This window comes from Macrotis lagotis, chromosome 1 (assembly GCF_037893015.1).
Source record: "Macrotis lagotis isolate mMagLag1 chromosome 1, bilby.v1.9.chrom.fasta, whole genome shotgun sequence".
Taxonomy (NCBI): Eukaryota; Metazoa; Chordata; class Mammalia; order Peramelemorphia; family Peramelidae; genus Macrotis; species Macrotis lagotis.
The window spans coordinates 868,834,089-868,856,087 of NC_133658.1; the positions used below are offsets into that span (position 1 = coordinate 868,834,089).

Below are 21,999 nucleotides of genomic sequence, written 5' to 3' on the forward strand. Positions count from 1 at the left end.
AAAAGGAGAAGATAACTATGAACAAACAAGCTTTATACAGGATAAGTAGGAAATAATTCATAGAGGGAAAACACTAAAATTAGGGAGAATGAGAAAAGGCTTCCCATAGAAGATAGGATATGCTTGAAGGAAGCCAGGGAAGTCAGGAGGTAGAGATGAAGAGAGGCACTGTGTATGATTCTGAGGGGGGTGGGGTGTGGCCAGCCCAGCCCATGTCACAGAAGCACTTTGTTGGGGTGCTGGGGGGAAGTGAAAAAACAGGGGCTAGAGATGGGCAGCCACAGAGACTTATTGCAAACCATGCTTCCCTCAATCTTTAGGGAGACTATGGTTATTGATGGATAGGTCAAACATCCTATGGAATGTCATCTTTTGGCTGCTCAACTACAAGCCGATCCTGCTCCTGGTCCTGGTGGCATTGCTGTTGCTTAGCAACTGGCTAGTCAAGCAAGAAGTCTGCCCAATCACGATGAAACAGGATACGGTGAGGGGGAGAACAGTTGGGGCAGATGCTGGGGATGTTTGAAGAGCAGGGAAAGCAGTTAGCTAGGGGAGTTTAGGGAGGGGATATATCAAGAGTATGTGCTTATGCACCTAGGAGTAAAAATGCCAAGAACATAAGGAAAAGAGCCATCACTAGGAACAGGGCAAACAGCAAGAAGCACCCTCAAGGCAACCTTGTACTCTGAGAGGTGAAACTAATACATTTAATTAAGACAAATTCAATTGATCATGATGGGGGAATTAGTCCCTAACATAAAAAAATTTTCAGCTTTCTGGGTCTCAGTTTCCTCCTGGGTCAAATGAGGGGATTGAACTAGATGGTTTCTGAGATCTATTCCAGCTTTGGAATCCTATGATCCTAAACCCTGTACCCTCTAAATTTCAGTGCCCTGCAACAAAGCCCCAGTCACCACATCCTAGTTATGGCTCTGGTAGGGATGTGATCATATGGAGTATAGTAATGGACATAGGAGAATTTGGAAAGTGTTGGATATGGTTGGGAGCTGGAAATCATAGTACTTAGAGCTCAGAGGGAACTTAATATTATCTAGTTCAACAGAGAAGGAAACTGTGTTTCAGAAAGATAAGACGATTTGCCCAACGGAAAGTGTTAAGAGCCAGAATTCAAACCCATAGTCCCTGACTCCACATCTATGTTCTTTTCAATACACCATACTGCCTCCTCTCTGCAAACTCATGGGCCTGCTGCCCTCAGTGGTAAAGTGTGTCTTGCTGAGATCGATTGCTCATTCTCAGTCCTTGCTTTGCCACCAATTTTCTTGTGGATCTTAGAGTGTCTGTTATTTTATGAAAAGCAAGAGATTAGCAATTCCCAAGGGAATTCTTTGGTGGTTTGGAAGAGACTATGTGTCAGTTCCCTTTAAGTGTGGAGACTTTTCAACCAGTCCAGTTATAGAGAAGAGTAGTATGCATGTGACTAGTAAACCCAGAGAAATGGGAAAGGACTTATAGGAAGCTCTACATGATTGGAGTTTACAGGGAGTTAATTATACTATCACAGCAGAAGCATGAAGGAGATGCCCTGAGATACTCAGATACAAACCCTAGCACCATCCTTGACTCCACTCTTTCCCTTCTTCCCTCCCTGTATCTCAGACTGTTGTCAACATCCTTCAGTTCTATCCATCACCTTTTACTAGTCTAGTCTCTCTAAACTGTGCTCTCATCTAGAATATTCCAATAGCTTCTGAAATAGTCTCCCTGCCTCCATTATCTTTCTTAATTCTTCTTCCTTTCAACTGCTAAAATGGCATCCCTCTAGCTCTGGTCTTATTTGTCACTTCCCTATTTCTGAAGTTTTAATGGCTTCCTCTTGCATCTAGGATAAAATAAAACTTCTCCTCTCCCCCCCAGCCCTCCAATTTGATGTTTAATATCTTTTTACAATCTGGTTCCAACCTACCTTTACAGAATGAATTCATATTACTCATCTTTGCAAATCTTCTATTACAGCAAAATTATCTTACTTGCTGCTATTCCCTAAACTTAGAATTCTATTTTCTCCCTATTTTCATTTGCATATATCTTCCCAAGCCAGGGGTATGCAACTGAAAGTAAGTTCTCATAGATCACTCCTAACTTCAACAGAATTGAATGTCACTGTCCCTATTGTACAAAATGGTGATGGATAAAGTTATAATTTTTACTTTATTCAAATGTTAAAATAAAGCATTTCTTGCATTGAAAAAAGCAACCTAGATCTTGCCATTGTAAAAGATTTAATATTACTTTGAGGGCACTTAGTCTGGCTTTCATTAGCTAGGTGTGAGAATATATAGTGTCTGGCTCTTACCAAAGAGTTATCAGCTGGCCTTGATGAAGGGAAAGGCTTTTTAATCACCTCAGTCTAACAGACAGGAGATAGCTGGTAGGACACCTTGAAGAGATGAGGTCCAAAAGCTGGTGGTAGGGAGTAATGTCTAGCAGGAAACAGAAGATCATCAAAGTGTTATACTCAGCAGGTAGCATAAAAGTTCCAGAGAAATGTGGAGCTAAAGAGATGTAAGACCCTGTAGGGAGCAGATTATGTGATAGCCAATACCATAATAAACCAAGATTCAGAAGTGGCCCTGTGGTATCAGAGGTAGGAATTGCCTTTCCATGAATGTGTCCTGGCCACAGTGTTTTTTACATGTGTGTGTCCCTAAGGCTATGACTATAGATCCCCATAATAAGGTCTACTTATAGACATTTTATATACCTTATTTATGGTGGGGAATGATCTATTCCTACATTTCTTTTCATTTCCTACATTTCTTTTTTTTTTGTTTAGGTTTTTGCAAGATTTTGTCCAAGGCCACACAGCTAGGTAATTATTAAGTGTCTGAGGCTGAATTTGAACTCAGGTACTCCTGACTCCAGGGCCATTGCTCTATCCACTGTGCCACCTAGCCACCCCCTATTCCTACATTTCTTGCTGTGTCTTTTCATTAATATCTTTGGTGTGAACTCATTATGTCCTCTGATTGATTAGTAAGAACATATATCTGTGGAGGAATGTGATGCAGACCCAAAGATTACCTAAAATCTTGGGCAGCTCTTCTGGGAGCCCCACACAGAAGCATGAGTTCTATGGTTATTGCACTGTGGAAGATTATTCAGCAGATCCTTTCTGGATATTCTAGGACTTACTGCAAGAATCCATCTCTTCTCCTTTACATTGTGATTGAAAAGGAAGGTTTTTTCCAACAAGAATACCATAGCCCTAGAGCATAGCATTTTTAATGCCTATACAACATCCTTAGCAGATGCAAAAACTGCCCAGATTTCTCTGCTTTGGTGCCCAGCCACACCTATGGCATGCTCTGGCCAAGATTTCAAGTGTTCACTCTTTTGTGATCCTTCAGGACTATCCCATTCAAAAGCACCATAAAGTTTCATATTAAATCCCCTCTGGAGGGGCTGGTAGATAAAGGCACTCCTTTAACACCACACTACATTCAGAGGTCTTGTGATTAATGCCATCCCCTGTATCATGATCTACTTTGACCATGATCTCATCTTTGATAATTCCTTTGACCAGGAAAGGTCTTGAATTTTCTCACTTATTCTTGGTTGTTGTCATTGTCATCATCATTATCATCACCATGCCCTTTAATGGATATCACACAGGTAATGGTCATATGGAAATGAAACTGGGTCTGGGACTCTACCAGAAAGCAGAGTCATCAATACTGGGGAAATTAGCTTTATCCAACTCAATCTTCTCTGCCTCAGTTTTCTCTGGATGACTGGTAGCAAATACGATCATATGATGAAGGGTTTAAGGAAGTGATACAGGCCAAGAAGAGAGGCAAAAAATCCTTAGGACAAGTTTAACTCTTTAGATGGCTTATTACTGTTGAAACAATGACAGAAGTCGGAACTATAGGAGGAAGTAGTCATCCTGGCCTGAAATCCCACAAACAGCATCCTAATGGACTGGGTATGGTTCAGATCACTGATATCTGACCATGACAACATAATTTTGGAAAATGAAAAATTCAAGAAAGAATATTTAATTCGAGATATATATATGTATATATATGTATATATACATATATATACATATATATATATATATATATATATATATATATATATATATATATATATATATATATGAAGGGTAGCCAGGTGGCATAGTACATAGAGCACCAACCTATGAGTCAAATACTTAACCTTGATTGCCTCAAATCCAGGTCATCTCCAGTTGATGAGTGATAAGAGAAGAGGGCCTGGGAACAAAGGGACACCTACAGTTAGAGGGTGTAGTAATCTGGAGGAGGATCTAACAAAAGAAACTGAGAAGAAGTAGTCAGCGAGGTAGGAGGAGAATCAACATAGAATGATGCTCTGGAAACCTAGAGGAAAAGAGAGTTCCAAGGATGAGAGTGATCCACAGTATCAAAGACTGCAGAGTAGTCAAGGAGAAGGAGGATGGAAAAGGTCATTGGACTTGGCAGCTAACAGAGCATTGGTAACTTTGAAGAGGAAAGTGTTGGTAGAGTGATAAAGTTGGAAGCTGAATTTTAAAGAATTAAATTAGTGAGAAGAGAGAAAGAGATATTTATTACAAATAGTCTTTTTGAGGAGGTTAGTTTAAAAAAAAACCATTCCATCTAAAGAATTTGAAAAACTAGACATTTTACCAGTCTAGAGGCAGCCTATTTCAGTGAAAAGCAAGCAACAAACGGAAAAACAGCCCACTGGATTTGGAGTCAGAACATCTTGATTTGAATCCCAGCTCTGCTACTTACCTTGGACAAATCACTTAACCTCACTACTCTATCCTCTGTGCCACCTAGTTAACCCTCTTCTTGTTCAATCCATTGTATTCCATCCCATCTCCTCCAAAAGAACACCCCCTCTGTCATCTCCATTCTTTCCCTTATTTCCCCAAGGCAGTGGGGTTAAGTGGTTTGCCCAAGGCCACGTGGCTAGGCAATTATTAAGTGTCTGAGGTCAGATTTGAACCCAGGTACTCCTGAATCCAAGGCCGGTGCTCTATCCACTGCACCACCTAGCCACCCTCTTTCCTTTACTTTCAATCTTTCCCTCTTTATTAATTCTTTTGTCTCCCTACCCTCAGTCCTCATCTGAAAAAAATGAGGGGACTAGGGGCAGCTAGGTGGCACAGTGAATAGAGCACTGGCCCTGGAGTCAGGAGGACCTGAGTTCAAATGCGGTCTCAGACACTTACTAATTACCTAGCCGTATGACCTTGGGCAAGTCACTTAACCCCATTGCCTTGCAAAAAAACCTAAAAAAAAATGAGGGAACTGTTTTAGGTGCACTTTGAGTTTTCTTTCAGCTATAAATCTTTCATCCCATGATCTAAAGGGAGCCTCAGAGAATAGTTGCAAATATATATAATACACACCCATTTCTTATTGAGGAGTTAGTCAGACTTCCTCCTGAGTAGAAGGAAAGGCAAGTGGCCTTGGGGAAGAAGGACCTGATCACCAGTTGCAGAGAGACTGTCAGAGCCTGATAACAGTTCAGAATATGATGACTCATTAGAGGAAGAAACTGGATGTTGCAACGAACCAGAGTTAGGAAAATCAAGATTCTCCCAGCCTCAAGGGGACTTTTCCTCATACAAGGGGGAGGGTTGAACTTTGAAATAGCTTCTTTCTTTGCTAATGTTTAGTCATGGAGGCTCCAAATGAATAGAAGGGACACTCAAAAAGAGAGTAACACCCTTATCCACCTACCAGCTCATCAGGGCTCTACTGGTCAGGGTATGGGAAGATGATGCCAGGCAGTCTGGGTCAGTCACAAGCTTAGGCTGAGATCCTAGACTGAGTATAGTTGACTTCTCAGGCTAGAAGCCAAGCTAATTAATATATTTTAGGAGGAAATGGGGGAAGTGTTTCTTTATTCAGTCAAATGAGGCTAATCATTGCTGAGCAAATAATATATGTTTTGAGGCTTATCAAAATATATAACAAGTCAATTCTTCATTATGACTGCTGTTCAATATACTTTTTAAAAAATAAATTTATATTAATATTTTTCTATATCTCCTAAATTTTTCCTTGTATCATTTTCCCATCCTCTGTCAGAAATGTATCTTTCATAACAAATAATTTTTTTCAACAAGAAAAATAGAGGGAAAAATCATCAAAACTAATTAGAATATAGAAAAAAATCTCACAATATGGGTATGTCAAACATCCATGGATATCTCTTCCCACCCCTCATACCCAACTCCAAAGCCTTCATTGAGTAGGAAGATGTGTTTTCTCAATCTCTTCTTTGAGGCTGAACTCATGCTTTGCAATTTTATGTAATATAATCGTTCACAGTTGCATTTTTTTTTTAGGTTTTTGCAAGGCAAATGGGGTTAAGTGGCTTGCCCAAGGCCACACAGCTAGGTAATTATTAAGTGTCTGAGATCAGATTTGAACCCAGGTACTTCTGACTCCAAGGCCTGTGCTTTACCCACTATGCCACCTAGCCGCCCCCCACAGTTGCATTCTTAGCTTCTTTATGTATTAACCAGGGGTATGCTGGAGCCAAGTTTCAAAGACCTTCAAGTTTAATTTTGAGCATTTGTATTACGGAAATTGGCAAATCAGGACATAATTTATTATTTTGGAGATTGTCTAGACTTAAGAAAGCAATGGAGAAATACAAACTAGTCAAATTAAACTGAAAAGTGTGTCATAGGTACATATTTTGCCCTGGAGAGCTGGTTGTTAAATCTATAGCAACACTTCCTGGTTAGTATGTAATGTTGTTTGTCTCTCCTGCCCTATGTGTATGTAACAGGTTTCTGTAAGGAATCTTTGAATTTTGTCAGTAGTCCTTTATATCTAGCTCTGTTTTATTCTGCAACGAGATTTGTATCTTTGGTTTGATGTAGGATATGAGTGCAGTGGATAGTGCACAGGATTTGGAATCAGGAAGACTCATCTTCCTGAGTTTGAATCCAGCCTCAGACACTTTTTAGCTGTGTAACACTAGGCAGGTCACTTCACCTAAGAACTGGAGAAGGAAATGACAAACCACTCTAGTATCATTGCCAAGAAAACCCCAAATGAGCTCACAAAGAGTCAGACATGATTGAAAAATGTTTGAACCACAACAAAATTGTGTCTATCACATGCATCACTATTCTAGCTTGAACATTCCATGCTAAGTAGTTTCATATCATGGTGTTAAGGGAAATCATGCTGGATTTGAAGTCAGAGGATCTGGGTTTGCTCTCTGTGTGACCTTGGGAAAATCACTTAACATTACAACATATCCTATTTTTCTCATTTGTGAAATAAGAGGAAATTGGATAAGATGGGCTCTAAGACTTCTTGCAGCTTTAAATCTATGATTCTATTATTCCCTACCACCACTAATTATTTTTCAGTTTAACTTGCTTATGGTGGAGGTTCCCAGATATTTGAAAGGATACCATATAATTTGTTAAGATTGCAATTTTTCCCCTTCAAGGAAGAATGCTGGGAGATTGGATTTTTGTTATTCAAAATATACTAATAAATCTCTGTAGCTTTCTGCAGATAAAGTTATCTATAAAGGTAGGAGTGAGGGCTAGGTAGTTAGAAAGCAATGACCTCATCTCCTTACTTTTTGCTTTGGCTCAAATTAATTTTTCTGCCAGGTCAGAAAGGTTCTTGGGTAACTCTAACCCTAAGTCAGATGTGGGACAAGGACTGTGATAAGAATCTCAAACCCACAAGTTAAAAGATTTAATTTTATCCTGGAAGCACCCTGTCTATTTTTGGTTAGCAAGGTATGGTGGTTTATAGCTTCTGACTATGACTATAAAACTAACAGTCTACCCTAGTGAAGGAAAATATTTTTTACTAATAACCTCTTAGCTGATTGGAGCCAATAGATAGATGTCCCTGAAGAGGTGAAGCCGAGAAACTGGTGATGGGAAACATTGCTAGACCAGGGAATGATTCTCCTAGAGAAGAGCAAAGAAGGGAGACAGAAACAGATAGATAGAAAGAGAGATGGGCATTGAGAGGTGCAGCAAAGGCATTAACCATATGATGCTCAGGAGCAGCCTCAGCCTAGGGCAATGTCCTCCAGGGAGCCTTTCCAGAGAGCAAAGAAATGTGACACCAGTAGAAGACGGCAGCGGCCCTGCTACACTGGAAATGTGAGATGACCCTCTATATGTCTTTTCTCAGTCACATGTATCCTTCCATGTAAACTCCTAAACATCCATGTAAACTCCTCCAGGGTCTAATCACTATGAACAACCTTCCTGGGGGTTGGACCCAAATCTCATTGAAATCTAGGAGGATTATACATCCATTTTCCCTGCTGCAGCAAAGACCCCCTATACCTCCTTTCCTCTAAGGTCTAGTCACTAATCTTTCCCAGAAGCCAACTGTCTTCATCAGAATGTTGCCTTTAGGAGCACAGGGCAAAAAAGCACAGGCCATTTCCATATACTGTGCTTGTGTCCTGACAGCTGAATTCGGAGCCACTCATCGATGGGCTGTTTAACTGTAGGAGACCTTGCTCCAGATTTATTGTGGGGGAGACTCATTACAACTTTGCAGTTTAACTTGGATCTAATTGTATCCCCTGGGTGACAAGTAAAGGTAGACACAGCTATAGGTGCTTCAAAGCTATGGTTTTGAGTGGATGGGAATCCTCAGTGTACCTTGAATATAGAACAGCTTTTCTGGGCACCCTTCTTACATGGAGGGGTACACATATACAACATATAATACCAGATTCAGAGGCAGCTAGGTGTTACCAGAGATACAGTGTTGGGCTGAGAGTCAGCAAGACCTGAGTTCAAATCTCAATCTGAGATACTAGTTGTATGACCCTGGACAAGTCACTTATCCTCTGTTTGCTTCAGTTTTTTCAACAGTAAAATGGAGGCAATAATAGCACTTATCGCCTAGGATTGTTGGGAGGACCATGTAAGATAATAGTAAAAAGCATTATCATATTCTCTTCTTTCCCCACTCTCTTTACCCCTTCCTCTTTTGTATTCATGTGAGTGCTTGTGATTTTCCTTTACAAGAGGACAGGGACTGTTCATTTTTTGTCTTTCTGGACTGTGTCTGGTCTACCCTGTGTTTGGTACAGTGCCTTGTCAGTGTTTCCCCTTTGTAGAATGTACGCTCCTTAAGGATAGGGATGATTTACTTTTTGTCTTTTTGAACTTTCTGGTCTACTATGCATTTGGTACAGTGCTTGATACAGTAGGAACTTAATAAATGTCCGCTTAAATTCATAAGATGAAGTTTTCCTAAAAGTCCAAGTCAACTCTTCTATCTGGCACTTCTGGAATGTGGGAATTTAACCTTCCTTCACCTCAGTTTTTTCAGCTACAAAATGGAGATAGGCATACTTGCTTTTATGGAAATAGATATTTTTTAGGATAGTGTTGACATCATAAATTTCAGATATAGACTTCTTCTAGACCCTTTCTTTTTTTCTCCCCAATTATCTTTTATCACTTCAATCTTAAGGAAATCCCTCCAAAGGAGTGATTAGAGGAAATGGTGGCTGGGGATTTGGAGATGACATTGCTGAGTTGCCACTGGTTAGGTTAAGGGTTTTCAGTGGTTAACCAAAACCCCTTAATGGAATAATACTGTGGGTTGAATCTAAATCTCACTGAGTTCTAGAAGGATTATAGGTCCATCTTCCTTGCTGCAGCAAAGACCCCCTACACCTCCTCTCCTCCAGGGTCTAGTCACTATGAACAACCCTCCTGAGGGGTGATTCCAAATCTCATTGAAATCTAGGAGGATTAGACATCTATAGACCTCCTATACCTCCTTTCCTCTAAGGTCTAATCTCTAGTCTTTCCCAGGATCCAACTATCTTCATCAGAATGTTGTCTTCCTACATACAATAATTCCTAGCTACCATTCTCATGCATGTAGCCAACACTTAACTATCAATGTTTTCCCACCCAGTAGTTATATATGGGAACAAAACTGCTTATTGGCACTTGGGTGGGGTGATTCCAGGCAAACTGAAAAATGAGCCTCTCCCCCAACTCCCTGATTGCTCTTCAGTAGCAATTGAAATTTCTAAAACTAGAGTCCATCAAAATATCACTAACAATACTAAAAATAATATAACATTAATACTACTAATACATTATTAGGATAAAATAATATATCACTAGTAATAATATTCAAATAGGATAAAAATAATATTCTAGTAATAATAATCATAATAACTAATGAGAATAATGTCAGCTAGGATTTATTTAATGCTTTAAGGTTTGTAAGGGGCTTTTACTGCATAGTGGCTAGAAAACTGACCTGGAAGTTAAGAGGACCTGGATTTGAGTCCCACCTTTGACACATATGGGCTGTATAACCCTGAAAACTTTACCTCTCAATATTCCAGTCTACTGTCTAGAACTATAAGTTGCAAAAGAGGGATCAATTGTAGTAGAAAAATTTTCCTCACCTGAAATTCTCCACACAAAAGAAATCGCTGATGTTCTCATCCATGATAATAATAATAATAATAATAATGTTGACAGTTTAATTGTTAAAAATAATAATATATTAGTATTAGAAATAGCTGAATAGAGTAATGCACATATAATCCTGCATGCATAGATAAAAAGTACAAAATAATTTCATATGGAATTCAACAATGAATTATATATAATGGTAGTAGTCATTGTTTTTCCTGAAACTGTTTTTTGTTTTTTGCAAGGCAACGGGATTAAGTGACTTTCCCAAGGTCACACAGCTAGGTAATTATTAAATGTCTGAAGTTGGATTTGAACTCAAATCCTCCTGACTCCAGGGGTGGTGCTCTATCCACTGCACCACATCTTGCAGTTTCAGTTGTTGAGTCACTTCAGCTATGTCCAAGTCTTCATGACCTCAAAGATACTGGAGTGGTTTGCTATTTTTTTCCTCCTTTTACAGATGAGGAAACTGAGGCAAACAGGATGAAGTGACTTGCCCAGGACCACACAGCTAATGTGTCTGAAATTCTGGTAGATTCTGGAATTCAGGGTCAGCACTCTATGCATTATGGTGCCACCTAGTGGCATTGTTCTAATTCCTTTATGAGCAATATAACTACCCAAATTGGTTGATCTTAAAGGGTTCAGCACAATTATTTTTAAAAGACCTTACCCCGAAAGGCAAAGTAATACATTAATATTCTTTCTTTTATTAGCTTAGCTTGGGGAGTAAGAGACAAAGGAGACAGTTGATGTTAAATTTTCAGTGTGAGTTTTCACACCTCAGCATATGCCTCAAATTAGAGAGTTTGATTTGTTTTGTTGCTTGTCTAGACTTAAGAAAGTGATGGAGAAAATGTTAATGCATATTAAACTTCAAAGTGTGTTCAATACACATTTTTTCCAAAGGATCCAGGTCTTAAACATTTAGCAACACAGCCCTATTTGTTTCCCAATCTTTTTGGAATGAGGATCTTTTTTTTTAATATTTAAAAATTTCAAGATCTTCCCTGCTCTTGTCCTTCTTTCATGATAGCTGCTATATACATCCATATTTAGGGCGGCTAGGTGGCTCAGTGGATAGAGCACCGACCCTGGAGTCAGGAGTACCTGAGTTCAAATCCGACCTCAGACACTTAATAATTACCTAAACTGTGTGGCCCTGGGCAAGCCACTTAACCCCATTGCCTTGCAAAACAAACAAACAAAAATATATACATCCATATTTGCCAATTAAGAAAATACAAGATGAGGCTCATGTGAATGTTTGTTTTTTCATTTTATTTTTCAATTATTTGCTTAAATAAAAAATAAACCATTTTTTAAAAAAGAAAATGCACTGGGGTGGCTAGGTGCACAGTGGATAGAGCACTGGCCCTGGAGTCAGGAGTACCTGAATTCAAATCCAGCCTCAGACAATAATCGCCTAGCTGTATGGCCTTGAGCAAGCCACTTAATCCCATTGCTTGCAAAAACCTAAAAAAAGAAAGAAAAAAAGAAAATGCATACTGGTCAAACTCTACTAAAAATTCTGAGGACCTGTTTGCTCATTTGTCCTGTTGGATCATTTTCTTATTTTGATGGAGTTAAATATGACAGTAGATAGTACTTAGTACCAATAGGGGCTTCCAAGTTCCTCCTGTTAACTCTGAAGGTCTCCCCTTTCTCCCCTCCCCTCTCTTCCCCTCTGTCCCTCTCCCCCTTCCCCATCCCTCTCCCCGACCTTCCCTTCTTCTCTCCTCTACTTCCCTCCTCTCCTCTCCCCTCCTCTACCTCTCCTCCTTTCTCCTCTCCTCTTCATGCCTTTCTCTCTTACTTTCTCTCTCTGTCTTTTTCTTTGTGTAGATTCCTTTGTGTCTCTCCTCTCTCCCTCAACTCTGTCTCTGTCACACCATCTTTCTCTGTATCTCTATTTCTCTTCTCTCCCTCCCCATTTTCTTTCTCTTTTCTTTCTCCCTTCTCTCCCTCTTTCATTTTCACACACACACACACACACACACACACACACACATGAATCAAGGGTCTGTTCACTAAATGAATATCCCCCCCGGGGTTTGGCAGGAGGGCATCTGTTTTAATGAGGAGAAAGGAAATGGAAAGAGAACTCTGAATCATAAGCCACACAGTTATGTCTAATTCCTGCTCTAACCACAAAATTGTCTGGGTTTTTTGGTTTGTTTTGGGTTTTGGTTCACTTCTTTGGAGCTAAGTGGACTGTATGGAGATTGGTATGTAAATTAGGTTTAGGATTTTTTTTTTAATACACAGCATTAGAGTATAGAATATTGTGACATAAAATGTGAGATTTAAGAGAGGCCTTAGGACTTTGAATGTCAGAACTGAAAGTATTTTAAGGTAGTGGAAAGACTGATAGACTTTGAGTCAGGGTTAAGTGACTTGCCCAGGGTCACATAGATAATAAGTATCTGAGGTTCAATTTATACTCGGGGAGATGAGTCTTTCTGACTCCAGATCAGACACGCTCATGCTACCTACCCGCCTCTCTGAGGCTTATAAAATTCTTTCTTTACAATATTCCTGGGATGTCTATAAATCATTTTCCCCTATTCTATTCCTGAAAAAAAAAACCCTTTTGTTTCAGAGGATGTTGGTGGACCCAGGGGGTAGCAGAGCATATCTCACCAGACTGCTCAGACTGGGCAAACTGAATTACAACTTATTTCCAAACCATTGAAGGTAGCCGAAAGACTGGAGTCCATATACCATCCTCTGACTTTGAAACATGTTCTCATTTGCAAGTTTCCATTTTCTCTCCCTGTGAAGAAACAGAATTCAGTCATGTCCAATTATTCATGACTTTATCTGGGGTTTTCCTGGTAAAGATATTGGACTGACTTGCCATTTCCTTCTCCAGTTCATTTTATAGATGAGGAAACTGAGGCAAACAAGGTTAAATGACTTGTCCAGGGCCACAAAACTATCTGATTTGGAGTTGGAGGAAACAGCTCAAATCTCAGCTTTGGCAGAATTATGTGGCCTTGGGTACATCTTTCTAAACCTTTTTTCCTTCTCTGTAAAAGAAGTCATTTTTGTCTAGATAAGAAGTTTTACCCTGTTTTTTATCAGCTTTAATAGAAAATATTTTCAAAACTGCATTTTGCTATTTTTTTCCTTTATAATTCTATCAATTTTATTTTATACCCTTAAAAATATTCTTCTGAGAAGGAATATAAAGGTTTTACCAGTCTGCCAAAGGAAGATTAATAAGCCCTGCAGTCTAAAACAGAAAAGTTCTAATATCCATGTGTACCTATCCCCATGTGTATCTAGCTAGTTTTCATTTAGCATATATTTAGTTTATTGGCAAGTAGCCCATATATCTAGTTTATATGGATGTCTATGTATACATATATTTATATGTCCATGTATATCTATATATCTATATCTATATCTATATCTATCTATCTATCTATCTATCTATCTATCTATCTATCTATCTATCTATATATATCACAGGTATCAAACTCCCTGCTTCTACTCTTATAAAACTCCCTGGTACAGCTTTCACCAGATTAAAATGTAATTAGGAAGTGTTTAATAAAATAAATAAAAATATAATGCAGTAGAGATAATTTGTTTTCTACCTGCTACCTCCCCTTCAATGGAATGGGAGCTCTTGGAGGTGAGGGACCTTTTCATCTTTGACTCCTTAGTGCTTAGCCCAAAGTCCAGCATACAGGAAGCAGTTAAAATTGATAGAGAAGATTGGTTGACCCTATATTTTCAGGTCTTTGGGAATTGTTACGACAGATTTGACAACTTATAAAGTGAGTCATCATCATCTTGTCCTGTAAAATTGTCCTGTAAAAGAGGGCAGGGAAAGTAGCATTAGTATCATATCACAAACTGTAGTTTGAAATCATACTGATAAAAAAAAGATAATATTTGCAGAGCACTTGACTCAGTATGCTCATTCACCCCCACTAGCTTAAGAAGTCATTAGAGGCAAGGCCTTTTTTAATTCTACAAATGAGAAAACTGAAGCCCCATGTTTTATATGAGATCCCAAAATTAATAAGTAGTTGAATTGGGTTTTGTATCCAGGAAGGGAGGAGGGGTGGGGAGTGGGGGAGGGGGAGGTGGTGTTGAGTAGAGAGTGGGAGATGGTGGGAGGGGAGATAGTCCCTCTGTTGTCCAGAAGGTTGACTTGCTCAGAATGACCCACTAGTCTGTCCTTTCACCTGATAGTCTATTACCTGCCCTTTACCTTTGCCCAGGCTGTCTCCTCTTCCCGAAAAACTCTTTCTCTTTTGTTTCTGTTTTGATTCCCCTCCCCTACATAAGATTTTCCTTTAGTCCTACCCCTTGCTGCTAGCGTCACCCCACTCTGCTAACTCTGGTAAAACTAGCAGAACATTTTTTGTATTTATGTATGTTGTTGGCTCCAATGCATATAAGCTCCTCCAGGTCTCGCTGTCACAGTGCTTGGCCTGTAGTGGATGGGCATTTAATAAAAGCTGTTTGAATGAATGGAGGGATGGTTGAAATTTGGCCCAGAGGTTCATGGGAGTTAGAGCAGGAAAGGATTATCTAGTCTAATCCCTTCATTTTCCAGATAAGATAGAAAAAGATTACTTAAGTTTCCTCCAATGCCCTTCCTTATCACTGGGTTTCCTGATCTATGGTTTCTCTAGTTAATAAGAGAAAGACTGTTCAACAGCTATGAGATTTTTCTTTTTTCTTTTTTTTTTTGGTGAGTAAAGTGACTTGCTCAGGGTCATACAGCTAGTAAATATCAAATGTCTTAAATCACGTTTGAACTCGGGTCCTCCTGCCTCCACGCTGGTGCTCTATCCATGGTGCCACCTAGCTGCCCCTACTTGTCAGCCTTGGGTGTTGAGTGATAGATACCCAGAGCCCTAATAGGGACTGATAATAGGTTTTGTCCTGGGGTACCAATATGGAGAAGACTGTTAGTTCTTCCTCAGGTCAGTCTTTTGTGAGACCTTCCTGCTTCCTTATCTAGACCTAGGCTGGCTTCTCATCTATCTGTAGTCTATGATACATTCCTCAATCCTGATATATTCCCCCTTATCTATCACCCACCAGGGGAATGGAATGCATATGGTAGGAGCAATGGTCAAACTCTTCTGAGAGATTTGTAATGCTGTTCCACTTCTACCCATTACCCCTAGCTGTGGTTTAACATACCACTTCTGGGTCTGGGAATCCTCAGGGACCCCATGATTAAGAGTACTGATGTTGGAAAGTGTTGGTAGAGGGATCCCGAGATTCCCCTTACCCTTCATTCTCCCAACTGTTTTTGCCTTCTGGAGGTTTTTGCCTCCAGAATTCCTTGTTGTAACTCTGGATCTATCTCCATTTATTCCTATAAACTAAGTTTTCATCCTTTTTTGGGGGGGTTGGGGCATTTTAGGAATATGTAGAAAATGTGACTGAGAATCCTGGCAACACCATTCTCACCTCCAAGGACATCGATAAGATGCATGCCTGCTTTGCTGTCCAAGACAAGCTCATGGAGCGGCTCATGTTCAATGAGATGAAGCTGAAAGTGTTAGAGAATCAGATGTTCATTGTTTGGAATAAAATGAACCGCAGGAAGAGGACACACCAGCCAAGGACTCGTTCCCCTTGCAAATACCTCGGAAGGCGAGATCACTTCTCCTCTGCCTCTGGCTTAAGCTCCAATTCCCGTGGGCCTTACTGACTTTCTCCTTACTGTTGACTAGTAAAACCTAACGTAAGATACCTGCCTTTTTTTCAGTAAACATAAACTTGAAAGGTAATGTGGAGTGGGCCAAGAGGAGCAGAGCAGAGAGAAGCCTTCTCAGACCAATTCCCAATATCCCCAGGTTAGGACAGAAAACCTGGCAAGGGTGGAATAGGGGGTCCATCTGACTGTCCCTGCCAGAGGAGTCCTTGCAGAAGAAGTTTACAGAAGCATGGTTGGGTGGAGGGAAACAGAGGATGCTATAGAAGAAACTGCAGGAAAAGAGCTCTGGGTAAAACTCTCTGAGAAACCTTGGGGGAAATGCACAGGAAACTCTTGTGTGCCTATGAAGATACCCTGGGGAGGATGAAAACAGGAGGGAAAGCCCTGGATATTGAGGACACTAGAGAAGGTTGCAAGGGAAGCCCTAAACATGTGGGTGTCTTGTTGGGGAGGTGGTTTATTCTGAGGAAGAGAAGGGAATCTAGATGGGAAGTCACATGGACAAGAAAACTTTGGAAGGAGCGGGTTATTCCAAGGAAATTAATAGAGAAGGGAAGACAGGGAAGGGGCTGCTATGACAGAAGCCTTAGGAGAAATCCTGGGTTGGGGACCATAGATTCAGAAATGGAAGAAATTGGGAGGTGATTGAGTCCTAACTTTTTACTTTTTAGATGAGGAAACTTGGAGCACAGTGAGGTTAAGTGATTTCTCCCAGGGTTAATAATAATGTTTGTCCTTCATTCTTTTTTTAGTCTTTTGCAAGAAAAATGGGGTTAAGTGGCACACCCAAGGCCACACAGCTAGGTAATTATTAAGTGTCTGAGGCCAGATTTGAACTCAGGTCCTCCTGACTCCAGGGCCAGTGCTCTATCCACTGCACCACCTAGCTGCCCCTTGTGCTTCATTCTTGAAGAAGACCATGACATCAGGGAGATGACATCATGACAAGCACATAAATTGGGTTTGAGTGAGAGGGTGCTGTGTTAAGTCACTAGTCTCACTTTTTCCTCTGAAGCCATCTGGTTCTAGTGACCAGATATGAATCAGGTCCTGGATGTGAGGCAATCAGGGTTAAATGACTTGCCCAGGATCACACATTAATTCTTTTTTTTTCTTTATTTATTTTTTATCTATATGCACATGGTATATTTTTAAGTTATAAAATTTCCTTCCACCCTCTCTTCCCGACCCCTCTCCCCTTAGCGATAAATAGTCAGGTTAGCATTGAATATACATATTTTTAATAAATATGTTTACAGATTCATCATTTTTGGGATGAGGAATCAGTATTAAGGGAAAGAGATATATAAGAGCCAATTTTTATAAAGTGTTCATCATATTCTGGAGAGTTTGACAACAGTTTTTGACATTAGGACCAAGTCATCTTGTTACTCATTGATCTATTTATTTACTTATTGTGAATTTCACAACCTTTCTCCCAATCTTACCCCCCCCCCCCCAAAGCAGTCTGTTAGTCTTTACATTGTTCCTACGGTATACATTTCATCGAGTTGAATGTGATGAGAGAGAAATCATATCCGAAAGGTAATAAATAGTCTGTGGTCTCTGTTCAAACTCCGCAATTCTTTATACATTGCTAAAATATTCTTGTCTGAGAGCAAACATAATACCCCTCCCCCACAAAAATATAGAACCTCATGAGAAATAAAGTAAAAGAAAGAGAAAAAAATGTGTTTCAGTCTGTGTTCTGATACCATCAGCTCTGTCTTGGGTGGATCACGTTCTTCATCTTAAGTCCATCTCAGGGGGTGGTTAAGTGGCGCAGTGGATAGAGCACCAGCCCTGGAGTCAGGAGTACCTGAGTTCAAATCCGGCCTCAGACACTTAATAATTACCTAGCTGTGTGGCCTTGGGCAAGCCACTTAATGCCATTGCCTAGCAAAAACTAAATATATATATTCTTTTTTTTTAGGTTTTTTTTTTTTTTTTGCAAGGCAAATGGGGTTAAGTGGCTTGCCCAAGGCCACACAGCTAGGTAATTATTAAGTGTCTGAGACTGGATTTGAACCCAGGTACTCCTGACTCCAAGGCCGGTGCTTTATCCACTACACCACCTAGCTGCCCCTAAATATATATATATATTCTTAAGAACTATAAGAAAAAAGTCCATCTCAGAAGCCACCTCCATACTTTGCTACAGTTTTTGCTGCTGACTGTAACTCCCTCCACCCATTCTTCCCCGCTACTATATACTATATTCTCTCTCTCCCTTCACCCTGTTCCTCTTCCAAAATGTGCTGTAGGGCAGCTGAGTGGCTCAGCAGACAAAGCACTGGCCCTGGGGTCAAGAGATCCTGAGCCCACATAGCACCCCAGAGACCTAGCAAGCACCAGGCCCCATTGTTCTGGACAGGTCACCCAATCCCAGCACCTTGCAAAAAAGTAAAAAATGATAATGCGTTATATCTGACTATTCTCTCCCATGATCTACCCTCTCCTCTATTACCCACATCCCCCCCCTTTCCCCTGTCCCCCTTCTCTCCCCCTTACTCCAGATATCTATACCCTATTGAGTATGTATGCTGTTTCCTCTCTGAGTCATTTCTGATAAGAGTGAAGGTTCCCTCATTCCCCCTCACGGTCCCCCCTTCCAAATCATTGCAAAAGCTCATTGCAAAAAAGTCCTTTATATGAAGTATCTTAGCCTATTCCACCTCTCCTTTCTCTTATTCCCAGTCTATTTCCCTTTTAGCCATTGACTCCATTTTTAAAATATATTATATCTTCAAATTCAGCTCTCTCCTGTGCTTCATCTTTAAAAGCTCCTTCTACCTGCTCTACCAAATGCTCATATGAGCATCATTTTCCTACGCAGGAATACATGCAGTTCATCATCATTAAGTCCCTCATAATTTATCATTCTCCTCTGCTCTCTATGCTTCATCTGAGTCCTGTACTTGAAGGTCAAACTTTCTGTTCAGCTCTTGTTGTTTCAACAGGAACATTTGAAATTTCCCTGTTTCATAGAAATCCATCTTTTCCCCTGGAAGGAGATGTTCAGTTTTGCTGGTTAATTGATTCTTGGTTGCATTCCAAATTCTTTTGCCTTATGGAATACCATATTCCAAGCCCTACGAGCCCTTAATGTAGTTGCTGCTAAATCCTGTGTGATCCTGATTGCAGCTCCACAATATTTGAATTGTGTCCTTCTGGCTGCTTGTAATATTTTCTCTTTGATTTGGGAGTTCTGGAACTTGGTTATAATATTCCTGGGGGTTGGATTTTTTTGGGATCTCTTTCTGGGGGAGATCAGTGGATTTTCTCAATTTCTATTTCTGCTCTCTGCTTCTAGGATATCAGGGCATTTTTCCTGTAGGAATTCTTTAAAAAGGAAGTCAAGGCTCTTTTCCTGATCATGACTTTCAGATATCCCAATAATTTTAAAATTGTCTTTTCTGAATCTGTTTTCCACAATCAGTTGTTTTTTCAATGAGATGTTTTACATTTTCTTCTAATTTTTCATTCTTTTGGTGTTGAACTATTGTGTCTTGATTTCTTGCAAAGTCATCAGTTTCCTTTAGCTCCATTCTACATCTGAAGGATTTGTTTTCCTCAGAGAGCTTTCTTATCTCCTTTTCCATCTGGCCAATTCTGCTTTTAAAAGCATTCTTCTCCTCAATAATTTTTTGAACTGTTTTATCCATTTGACCTAAGCTGGTTTTTAACATGTTATTTTCTTCAGCATTTTTTTTTTGGATCTCCTTGACTAAGCTGCTGACTTTGTTTTCATATTTTCCTGCATCTCTTTCATTTCTTTTCCTAATTTTTCTTTTCTCTCCCTTACTTGATTTTCAAAATCTTTTTTGAGTTCTATCATAGCCTGAGCCCAACTTCCATTTTTCTTGGAGTCTTTAGATGCAGAAGCTTGTACTTCCTCATCTTCAGATTGAGTATTTTGATCCTCCTTGGGATCATAGACAAAGTATTTGTCAATGGTGTTCCTCTTTTTTCTCTGTTTACTCATTTCCCCAGCCTGTGCCTGTTTTTGGGGTGCTTCCTGAGCTTTTGAGTATTATTGGGACATCCCCCACCCACCCACAAGGACCTCAGTGTATGAGGCTCTGACTGCTCTCTTGGTCTGTGAATGACCACAAGTACACCCCTCTGCCAGGGGGCTGAGGGGGAGGTCCCTGTTCTATGGGGGGGGCCTAGACTGTGACCAGGATCTGAATGTAGTCAGAGCCCCAGAGTCCTGTTCCAGGGACAGAGGACAGATCTTGGAAGTCTCCCTCCACTCCCCTACCTTTGGTGTGCTGAGCACTCAGGGTGTAGTTGCCTGGAGGCTCCTGATTTCAGGCCCCTGCTTCTGTTTCTTGGCTCTAACCACACTGACTGCCACAACTGCCCTGAGGGCCTGGGCTTTGGGCTTGCTTTGGCAGAGGTCTCCCCCCATCCTCCAAGTTGTGCCCAGCACTCTCTGGGGTGTAGGTCAGGAAACTGCTTTTGCTGTGAGAGCCTCAGCTCACAGATGCTCTGGGGCTGTTCCTGGGAGGTTGAAGTTTCTTTGCTCTGGTGGGCTGCCTCTCTAACCCCCATGGAACAGAGTTTTTCCCAATATTTTCCAGGTTACCTTGGGCTGGAGTATTGCCTCACTGGATCTTTCTGTGAGTTCTGTCTCTCAAAAATTTAGTTAGAGTCATACTTTTAAGATTTTTGAAATATTTTGGAGAGAGCACCTAGGAGAGGCTCTTCTCCTGCTTCCATCTTGGCTCTGCCCTCTCCCCTACCACATTAATTCTGTTGGGTTTTTTTTAGGATTTTGCAAGGCAAATGGGGTTAAGTGGCTTGCCCAAGGTAGGTAGGTAATTATTAAGTGTCTGAGGCCAGATTTGAACTCAGTTACTCCTGACTCCAGGGCCGGTGCTCTATCCACTGTGCCACCTAGCCACCCCCCACATTAATTCTTTATGAAATGCCTGAGACCCTTCTCTGTCACATCTTTGAATCATTTCCTCAATGGTGGCATCCTTTCTTAAGCTAATCATTGCTTTCTGACAATAAGCATTTGCATTAGCCCATGCTAATTGCTTTATTAATACATCTATTCCTGCTACATCTCCTAAAGTTCTTCCTACTGCCTCCTGTAACCGGGCAAAGAAATCTACAAAAGCATCATCATTTCTTTGTCTGATAAATGCAAATGGTACTTTCTTTTCATTTTGTATTGGAATATGTCCCCAAGCCTTCTTTACACAGGTAGCAATTCTTTCATATGTCTCTAATCCATAATATATTTGGTCTGCATTGTTGGAAAATTGACCTGTACCACTTAATTGTTTATAATATGTGGTGGCATTGGAACCTTGTGCATGCCTCAAAGCCATCTGTCTACATTGTTCTATAAGCTCCATCATCCAAAAGACAGATTATCCAGGTGACAAGCATTCTCTAACTATCTGCTTCCAATCATTAGGTGTTAATATGGAGTATGCAAGAGTATCCAATTGAAGCCGGACAAAAGGTGATCTTGGCCCTTATTCCTCCACTTCCTTCTTTAAATCTCTGACTACTTTTATATTTACTGGCTCATGTCTTCTAAGGTTTCCTTGATTAAAAGGATCTGGCTCCTCAATAACAGGATATGATTAAAACTCAGCTCCTAAATCCTTCAAACTTTCTCCCTGATCGATCTTTTACCCTTTCAATGGCCTTTTGTAATGCTAAAGTTTCTTCACTAGGTGCCTTAGGGTTGATCCTAGGTTTTTCTTGATAATTTTTATTTATTTCTTCTGCCTCAGGGCATAGAGGCAAATACCCTTTCCCTTTGATTTCCTCCACACCTCCTTGTTCCTTAATATCTGCCCCATGGTAATTTGTTACCTCTCCAAAGTCTTTTGCTCCAAGA

At 40.3% G+C, this 21,999-nt stretch overlaps 1 protein-coding gene across 3 annotated transcripts; it reads left to right on the top strand.

The window, feature by feature from the left end:
• Nucleotides 1–255: 255 nt before the first annotated feature.
• On the top strand, nucleotides 256–16,166 carry TEX46 (testis expressed 46). 3 transcript variants are annotated; one of them, XM_074191682.1, is made up of 3 exons: nucleotides 256–484; nucleotides 8,030–8,131; nucleotides 15,837–16,166. In XM_074191682.1, exons 1-3 carry the CDS (start codon nucleotides 338–340, stop codon nucleotides 16,125–16,127), a joined length of 540 nt encoding a protein of 179 aa, XP_074047783.1. In that variant the 5' UTR covers nucleotides 256–337; the 3' UTR covers nucleotides 16,128–16,166. The 3 variants fall into 3 exon arrangements, with proteins under 3 accessions (XP_074047783.1, XP_074047793.1, XP_074047800.1); XM_074191692.1 differs by having other exon boundaries at nucleotides 8,036–8,131; XM_074191699.1 differs by lacking the exon at nucleotides 8,030–8,131.
• Nucleotides 16,167–21,999: the final 5,833 nt, after the last annotated feature.

Excerpts from the sequence above, each read along its gene's own strand:
- TEX46 (XM_074191682.1), top strand. The coding sequence starts at position 338 with ATGGATAGGTCAAACATCCTATGGAATGTCATCTTTTGGCTGCTCAAC. Across the intron at positions 485-8,029 it reads TCACGATGAAACAGGATACG|GAGCAGCCTCAGCCTAGGGC; the intron begins GTGAGGGGGAGA and ends TATGATGCTCAG. Across the intron at positions 8,132-15,836 it reads GGCCCTGCTACACTGGAAAT|GAATATGTAGAAAATGTGAC; the intron begins GTGAGATGACCC and ends GGGGCATTTTAG.